This window comes from Neodiprion pinetum, chromosome 4 (assembly GCF_021155775.2).
Source record: "Neodiprion pinetum isolate iyNeoPine1 chromosome 4, iyNeoPine1.2, whole genome shotgun sequence".
NCBI classification, from domain to species: domain Eukaryota; kingdom Metazoa; phylum Arthropoda; class Insecta; order Hymenoptera; family Diprionidae; genus Neodiprion; species Neodiprion pinetum.
The window spans coordinates 8,005,118-8,014,142 of NC_060235.2; the positions used below are offsets into that span (position 1 = coordinate 8,005,118).

Below are 9,025 nucleotides of genomic sequence, written 5' to 3' on the forward strand. Positions count from 1 at the left end.
CCCACCACCCGTTGCCGTTCCAGGGTTAATTACGAGATATATTAAGTTGTACACTAAGTATTCTTACTCCCGACTCAACCGTAAAGTTAACTTTTCTGACCTCAAAAGCGGAACGAAAGTGGCGTATTTTTCCCTAAAACGCATTTGCAGGAAATATGACCCGAATTTAAAAGTCCCAATTTTCAATTAAATATTGCGGCCAGAGTTTAGTCGGAAATAAAGTTCTATGTATAACACAGGAATAAAAGTTGACTATTTCCTGGTGTAAAACCCACCCGCGGGAATAATCTTCCACTTTATTCCCTTGGTACATAATGTAAGTACTATTCCAATTATTATATTCGCTAGCTACGAAAATGTGTATCTATTGAAAAATCCAAATATAGTAAATACTGAATTTACAATGAACATTTACAATCAGATATTGATATTTCATTTTGAATCGCTTTAAAAACGATTTAAAATCTAAATAGATTCGTTAGATTTCGCTCTACGATAGTTCATTTCGTTCAGAAGCTTATGCTTTGTAAAATTTTCAACTGAAGTCAATTCAATATTACAATTTATTGATCATAATCGGTATCGGTGCAGTTTTGTACAATATAATATTTGTCGACGACGAGATGGTAAAAATAAGTTTTACCTTTACTAGGTTTCGTTATAATTCAACGTGACGATGAAAATTTAAGGCCACTTTCGTTGGGTCAATAAATGGCGGACGTTTTATCACAAATTTCAATCGATATTTTCTAATTATTAGCAATTTTTTTTACTTTTACCTTCAATGTACACTGCTTGAATAATTTTCATTAATTAAAGCTCATTAGGTTGGCGAATTTATTCTGTGCACATCGTCTCTCAACATTCTTCCTAAGCTCGCATACAAAGGGTCGTTAAGTTATAAAAATTCGACAAACGATATTCTTTTGCCGTTAAATAACTATTCAGTAATTTAATATATTCAAAAATGTTTGAAAATTGCGGTTAACAGCCAAACGTACTCTTTTCTTTTTTGCAATACACGCACGCAAGCTGGATTTTAATTTTCTGGGACTAAATTTGGGGCGACGAAAAGGTACAATTAAGCAAATAATTAATACAAAAATAATATTATTTCTTAAAAAAAAAAAAAAAAAATTATATCATTAAATAACCATCGTCAATTCACACATTGTTGATAACGAGGGAGAAAACAATATTCTTCGCGATATTCGTACCTAAAACGAATTCGAACTTTTGTAGAAAATCAACAAGGCCGATGTTAGCCGCACTTGTGATTTTATTTCGGTTTTGCATTGACTTTAGTAAATTCGTTACATATAAAATGTTGTTTCACGTTAACTAAATATCCTAATAGTCGAGATTGTATTAGCCTGTGCAAATTACTCACACGTTCTCATCGAATTATTTCAAAGAGAAACCACTGTTGTCGGCTTTAAATAAATTGAATAAATTGAAATCAGCGTTTTCGGACTTACGACGATTTTAACCGAGCTAAGCTCGTCAAACTTCACTCAAAACATTCTCCCACAGGATATGCAAAGGGATATATTTGCTCGGTTTCGATACTCGTTTCTATTCGTTCCTAGAAGCAGCAGCTCTTAGCGAGTGCCGCGAACCGCGCGCTTCTCTCGAATGCCTTTGTCTACCAGAAGCAGTAGCTGAAAGCGTGCAAAGTAGACCGAAAGAATTGGTGTAGAGTTATGAGCGTAGAGGGTGAAGAAGAAGAAGGGGTGGAAGAAGAAAAGCAGTGCAAAAAAAGAAAAAAAAAGAAAAAAAAAAAAACTACCACGTTGTAGGCGTGTATACACGCAGGCGTATTACAACCGTGCACCCTTCATACACAGACGCGCAAGCTCTCGAGAGGAAACGAAGGGCTTCGCGTTAACGCTTTGAAGGTTCGGGGCGGAATTTTATTGTCGAGGTAATTGGAAGACAGCGGTGTGCATCCGGCTGTCAAAGTTCGCTTTCTTAGTCGACGTATCGACTATTTTGAAGGGTCCCGTAACAGTTTCGAGTCAACACCGCGTAGCCCACATTTAAAATTATTCTATCACGATCTGTCGATGCATCGAATTTTACGACATGCATTTTCTTTTTACTAAACAAAGTCTGGTCACATTTTTTTTTTTACAACTATGAATCAAAATTTAACATGTTCGGCAAGTTTATAATAATGAAAAGTGGAAGGCCATCTACGGGAACGAGATCTGTGTGAGGAAAATTGCGGAATCGTCTTCGACAACAATAGGGAAAAGTAAAGGCTGGGTAAATAAGAAATACAAAAATACTTATTGTTTGAAGAAAAGACTAGACACGGAAGAATTATAACACAAAATCATTTGACAATGCAATGAGCATCATATATATTATAAAAGGCGTATTTTAATCTTGTGACTGAATGGATGGACGAATGAATGATTAAAAATGATTAGTATTTACAATTTTACCTGAACCATACTACATTATGTTGAACAAAAAAAAAAAAGGCAACCCTATACAGTTTTCATAAAAAGAGGATAATTCACTTGAAATTTCTATAATAAAACAATATTGATTAATTTTACATCTACGAATACTGGTTCGAACGATTTTCTTTTTAGTTCACATCTTTTGTCTTAATTAATAAATATTTTGCCTTTTTTTTTTTTTGGTGTGTTTGTTTTCTTTCATTAACGAAACATATTTCTTCAAATCAACAATAACCGTCAAAGTTCTTTGATCCTTTTTGTCTACGGTATCTCAACCGCTTCGGCTCATCGTCACTTCCAAAGATATCCATACACTGGATACTTTCACCCCTGAGAATCGCCCGAATTATTTTACGTACCGTGCTAAAGAATCGATTTTACAAGCTCACTTTTACCCTGAAGGTTTATAGGCGTACCGGTGGATGGGGGGATTATCTGCACCCTTGAAAATTGTTGGGAATATTTCTTTCGGTGGGTCGCTTAGTCGCACCCCTCAAAAGGAAGAAGAGAAGGTTGTTACCGGTTGTTTTCGGTAAAGTTTGATTATCCGTCGGTACTCGACGGACTAATTGAGGGGTTGTAAGAAAAAGAGGGCTCTAGATCATCTTATCTGCACTTTTGGGTAGATCTATTTTTAAGTTGCCGTGTACTTCGATCAGTTTTTATCCAATTTGAGTCGTATTGTGCGGGGTTGCGAAGCTTGTAAAAACGCACTCGTCACTCTGCTTCCCCGTAAAAAAAAACCGTAATTTTCAAATAACCGTAATTTCCAACTCGTGGCTTGGTGTATACACTGTGCAGATGATATTTAACCGAATTACACGAAATGGCAAAAACGTGCTTTGAGGAGAAAGCAGTTGCCACAATTGAAATTTAAAAACCCTTGGAATGAAGAGGGAATCGCAAGATGTACAAGGAAAGAAAACTCGCTTACTCTGCTTCAGCTTTTGAATTTCATTGTACCTTTCAAGAAGATGAATAATATGAAAAAATTGATGGGAAACAAACGAGATGGAAGTGGAATACAATCCTAACGAGACTCAGGATTATCATGGATATGTGAAAAACCTAGTTAAAAAAAAAAGAGTTCAACGTTTCAATACCTCAACGAGTAAGGCTTCCTAGGTAAAAAAAACCTGCGGTAGGAATCTATTCTGAAAACGAATCAGAACTGTCACTACACATGTACAATCCTACGTGTGCTGCAGTACAACTATTAACTACTCCAGGTGAATAATCTGTGAATTACATTAAACGTATATACGTTACGCTCTGGCAGCGGTGCAAATGACGCAACAACGTTTCGCGCAATTAAACTCGACCCAAATCGAATCCGGATTTTCAGTCACTCTTCGCTGCTTTTTTTTTTTTTTTGTTTCGTTTTGGCATCACTGCTGCAGGTCCACACGTGCCCACATGTACGCATATACGGGGTGGTAAAAACATAACCTGCCAATTACTCGCCTGGTGTAGATAATCTCGTTATATTCTTCAGTGTGTGCCCGATGAACGCTTGAGGAAGTGTCATTATTCAAAATGATTGGAATTATTAACCCTTTGAGTAATAGTGGTAAGTATTTTTACCACCTATTATTATACCCATTTTTTTTTGTACACATAGAAAACTTTTCGACATATTTCATTTCGGTTTCTTGCTATTTCTGATAGTGTAATGATAGGTTTTTAATACTCGAGAGTAATTATTGCGATATAATGTAAGTTATTATTGTTGGAAATAAGTTGAAGGAATAATTCATATACGAGAAACTTATCCCTTTATACGTATTCATCTTTCACATGAATCATAAGCTTTTGGAGTCACTTTGTACAAATTTGAAATCGGATTAAAATAACTCAAGATGGCGGATCCAATATGGCCGACAAAAATTTCAAATTCGATCGAACGAGGACGAAAAACTCTGTCCAGGGGTTTTAGGGGTCACCGATTATGAATCTGATATTAAATTTTGAAAATTCAGTCCAGCAAATTCGATTTTCATCCACCATATTGCATCCAGCATCTTGTATTTTCAAAATCTGGTTTCAGATTCGTAATCTCCAAAATCACAGAATACTATCTAATACTTGTAAAAGTCAACTCGGATACAACATCGCGTGACTCAAGGGATTCCGTACGTCGAATTTATTAGTACAATTTCATGGTACAAATGGAATTACACAAGTTTGAAATAACTGGGAGACCCGACTATAGAGGAAAATCGAATGCAAACTTATTTTTACTCGTTATCACGGAGTCTACGTTATATTTGGGATTAATTAACACCATTGCTGATTCTACGAAGAGTTACGTGCAGCGTAGAATCCGAGGGAGCACCATCTCCCATGAGAAATTTTCGTTAGCCGTCATTTCGCACCTCATCATCGAGGAGAACCAGCTCGGCTCGTTCTCTAAGGGTCGTCAGGTTGCGAATCTTTTGAGGACGTGTATAATAAGGTTGGTAGGTGGTTACCGAATAATCCGAATTAAAATAACGAGCGAACGACTTTCATTCGGATTTACGCTACCGAGTTTCCCAGATAATTAAGTCTGCAAATGAGAAATCGATCTTCCGCAACCTCATTTCTGTTCCATGCGAGCGATAATGAGGCGACGGATTCCTTCTTCTATTATTTTTTTTCTTAAGGGTATTTTTCTCGACCTTGTAGGGTGTATTTAGAAATTTTCATCGGTGTCATCAGGTCAAAAAGAAGATAAACTAAATGTGAATTGACCTCCTCAGAAATTCGGATATGTAAAACCGGCATCGGTGGTGAAAATTAAGAAAAATTACATCAAAGAACAGAGAAAGGTCAAAATAAGCGCGTCAATTTTATTTGTTCTGTTCTTTAGGTACCATTTTATTTGAGTGTAATTAGTCAAAAATATTAATAATCAAGACGGAAAAATCCGTTGGTGACCTGTTGCAAATCAAAATGGTGATAAAAGAAAAATAATCAATATTTTTTTTCGCCACTTTGATTTACAACAGGTCGCCAATCGTTTTTTTCCACTTGATTATTCCAATGTTTGATTAATTACGCTTGAATAAAATGGCACCTAAAGAACCAGACAAATGAAAATTTTCTCGCTCAACAACCTGAAAAATTTCTACTTCTTCTATTATCGTTACATTTTGAAGATAACTGTGGATAATAAGCCAAAAACCGCAATCAAAATATTAACAATTTTTTTCGATAATCGACATCTGGCGTATTTATATTTTGTTTTTCTTAGAAATTTCTCACCAAGAACTTAATTTCCAATTCACGAATTACTTACTGCAATTTTAGCATGCATAAATTTTATTATCCTCAACTTCTGCTGTAATGTACTCCAGGCCTTACGAATAAAGTATGTTGACCACGTGCAACGACTTCTTCAACCATTCCATTCTTCCTCAATAATTCGACTTCAACGAATGCCAATGGTTCCAAGAGTTTGGAGACCTTAGCCTCGATCAGTATCAAATCGCCGACGGAAGCTCGTTGACTTAGTCTGCAAATTATAATTAATTTGAAAATATCATAACCCATTTACTGTACGGGAGGCAAAATTGCATTTGAATGTAACATAATTTACGAGACATGAATGTTCGTCGATACTCCCGAAAATCCGTCTCCATGAACCAACAGTGCGTGGCTGGATAAAACGTCGATTAACGTTGTCGTCAGCCCTGGATGTAAGTGTCCTTCAGTATTGATGTGATCTTCGGTTACGGTGAATTTTACTTTGGCCTGTCCGTTTTCCAAAGAAAGATAATTCAGCTGGACGAAAAAGCAGATCTTATTGTCGATGAATCATCTTTGTTTCATAATACCAGTTTATAATATATAACTCACCATTTTGACATTGCGATCGAATTTTTTCGTCTTACTTATATATTCCGCTATTAGTTTGAGGAATTCTGCACCGCGAGTCATGGTTACCGACTATACAAGTCTCGGAGATGACGACTTGTGGCAATCGATTTCTAAATCATCACCGATGAAGTCGTATGGCTGTACAAATCTACGCATATACGAGTACATGAATATTTACGTACGTAGACATACAACACACTTTGCGTTATCTTATCCTCGTTCACAATCATATCAATGGAATATAACATTGGCTACACCAACCGTCATTAGGCAAGTAGTCAGAAGTCATTCGTAATACAAACTCTGTCTACTTGTTCATTCCTCTTTACACTAAGGTGGGTCAGTCGAAACAAAGTATTTCAAGAGCTCTGAGGATTAGAAGAGCTTCTAAGTTATACGAGTATAACATGGAAGTGGAAACTCTCAATGGTTCAATTCTATATGACTATTATAGTCACGGTATTAGAAATCTGTTCAAGGTCAACTTCAAGCCTGGTTTGAGTGAACCAATACTATTAATGCAGCTCGCCAGTATCTTTGCTGATAAGGGGAAGAAACCACGTGACATAGCGGTTGAGTCGTGAGACAAGATAAAAAATTTGATTTGAGGACAAGGTGAAATAGTAATACAAGATCTTGAACTGAAGATACGATGCAGAAGGCTTGTTGTTTTAGCTAGTCGCAAGTGGAGTACCTACGTTGGGTAGGGAGGCATAATTGTTTTTCGAAAAGTGTTTGTATGGAGAAAAATTCAGAGTAACTGTAATACATCACGGATGCGCTAATTTTGATCGAGATGAAATGAATGTTCCGTGTATAAGACAGTATTTAACGCAGTGTCCTGATTTAAAGACCTAAAAAGGTCATTGATGGCGTTTGTTTTTTTTTTTTTTTTTTTTTTAAAGGAAGAGATAGAACGAAGCTTCTTATGACTTCGATTGTATTTTAACACACATTCAAAGGTACGAGTAAAGATTTATATCATCCAACAGTCGCTGAACGGCAGCGTTAGTAGCTGACCCGTTAACTGAATAACATATATTTAGTCAACGGCTAACCATCGAAGGGCCGAGCTGCTTAAGACTGGATCCGACAGGAAAGATAAAGTGCCTATTTCTTGTCCCCAATGTGAAAACTGAAATCATTGTAAATCATATATCATCATACATCATACATCATACATAGTATTAAAGTTAAGAACCAAAGTTACATAAATTTAAAGGTACGAGTGAAGATTTGTATCATCCAACTGTCGCAGAACGGCAGCTTTATTAGCTGACCCGTTAACTGGAAATATATCTTTAGTCAACGGCTAACCATCGAAGGGCCTAACCGCTTGAGTCTGGAATCGGCAGGAAAGATGATGTGCGTATTTCTTGTCTGAAATGAAATAACTGAAATTATTATTCATCTTATGATCATACATCATAGATCATAGATCATACATGGTATTTCAGTTGAAAACCAAAGTTTGGATGGTCATATGATCGGATGTTCAGAAAGTGATGTCACCCAAATTTTTTTTTCTCTTGACGTCATCGATCTACAGTGATCGTCGAAAATCGGTTAGCCGAATTCCTCAGTTTGGAAACAACTGCGTAGTAGAGAGGACGTAAGAGAATCGCGATCTGCAGATTTCGAGTACTTGGTTCTCTACCTCCTGGATCCTGTGCTCCGGGTCCGCTACCTGGTGAAACTCGACATCCAGGACAAGCGCTCCGTGGTATCTGCGCTTCAGGTTCACTATCTAGTGAAACTCGACTTCCAGGAGTAGCGCTCCATGGTTCCTGCGCTCGAGGTCCACTAACTGGTGAAACTCGACTTCCAGGAGTAGCGCTCCATAGTGTCTGCGCTCAAGGTCCATTGCCTGGTAAAACTTCACTTCCAGGACTAGTTAGAACTAAAATTGCTGTGCGTCGTGTTTCAAATCTGTAAGCACTTGTCTGATTGTACTGTGGTATTTTTTGACGAAATTTGTTGTCATTGAATCACAATACGTTATACTTACATGCATGTGTAAAGTTCTAACTGAACGAGATTATTGTCTTGGATTCCTAGGTATACTATGCGAACTACTTACCAATTGCAATTTGTTGATCCTGGTAGTTTGGTTTTTTGTTCGGATTCAAAGTGTTATCTGAATCATGCATATTGGTTTGATAGTACGAAACATGATGTGAATCAAACTCGTAAACTTGAAAATTAGTCCTGAAAGTCAAACGTCACCAGGTCAAGGAACTGGGCAGCCAGCATAACGGAGCGCTGGTCCTGGAAGTGAAGTTTTACCAGGCAGTGGACCTTGAGCGCAGAAAATATGGAGTGCTACTCCTGGAAGTCGAGTTTCACCAGGTAGTGGACCTCGAGCGCAGGAACCTACGTAACGCTGGTCCCTGATGTTGAGTTTCACCAGGTAGTGGACCTGGAGCGCAGATACCACGGAGCGCTTGTCGTGGAAGTCGAGTTTCACCAGGTAGTGGAACTGAAGCGCAGGAACCATGGAACGCTACTCCTGGAAGTCGAGTTTCACCAGGTAGTGGAACTGAAGCGCAGGAACCATGGAACGCTACTCCTGGAAGTCGAGTTTCACCAGGTAGCGGATATGGAGCGTAGGAACTATGGAGCGCTTGTCCTGGAAGTCAAGTTTCACCAAATAGTGGACCTGAAGCGCAGGAACCACGGAGCGCTTGTTCTGG

At 37.7% G+C, this 9,025-nt stretch overlaps 1 protein-coding gene across 2 annotated transcripts; it reads right to left on the minus strand.

Annotated features, from left to right (window-relative positions):
- Nucleotides 1–4,591: 4,591 nt before the first annotated feature.
- On the minus strand, nucleotides 4,592–6,619 carry LOC124216068 (acyl-coenzyme A thioesterase 13-like). Of its 2 annotated transcripts, XM_046620144.2 has the most exons (4): nucleotides 6,594–6,619; nucleotides 6,312–6,480; nucleotides 6,052–6,236; nucleotides 4,592–5,967 (listed from the first exon to the last, which is right to left on the minus strand). In XM_046620144.2, the coding sequence occupies exons 2-4, from the start codon at nucleotides 6,390–6,392 to the stop codon at nucleotides 5,784–5,786; spliced, it is 450 nt and encodes a 149-aa protein (XP_046476100.1). In that variant the 5' UTR covers nucleotides 6,393–6,480; nucleotides 6,594–6,619; the 3' UTR covers nucleotides 4,592–5,783. The 2 variants fall into 2 exon arrangements, with proteins under 2 accessions (XP_046476100.1, XP_046476102.1); XM_046620146.2 differs by lacking the exon at nucleotides 6,594–6,619 and having other exon boundaries at nucleotides 6,312–6,492.
- Nucleotides 6,620–9,025: the final 2,406 nt, after the last annotated feature.

What these genes read in the sequence shown, in the direction of transcription:
- LOC124216068 (XM_046620144.2), bottom strand. Translation starts at nt 6,392, where the DNA reads ATGACTCGCGGTGCAGAATTCCTCAAACTAATAGCGGAATATATAAGT. An exon ending in TCGATCGCAATGTCAAAATG is followed by an intron (nt 6,237 to 6,311) that starts GTGAGTTATATA and finishes TTTTTCGTCCAG; the next exon opens with CTGAATTATCTTTCTTTGGA. An exon ending in TCGACGAACATTCATGTCTC is followed by an intron (nt 5,968 to 6,051) that starts GTAAATTATGTT and finishes TATAATTTGCAG; the next exon opens with ACTAAGTCAACGAGCTTCCG.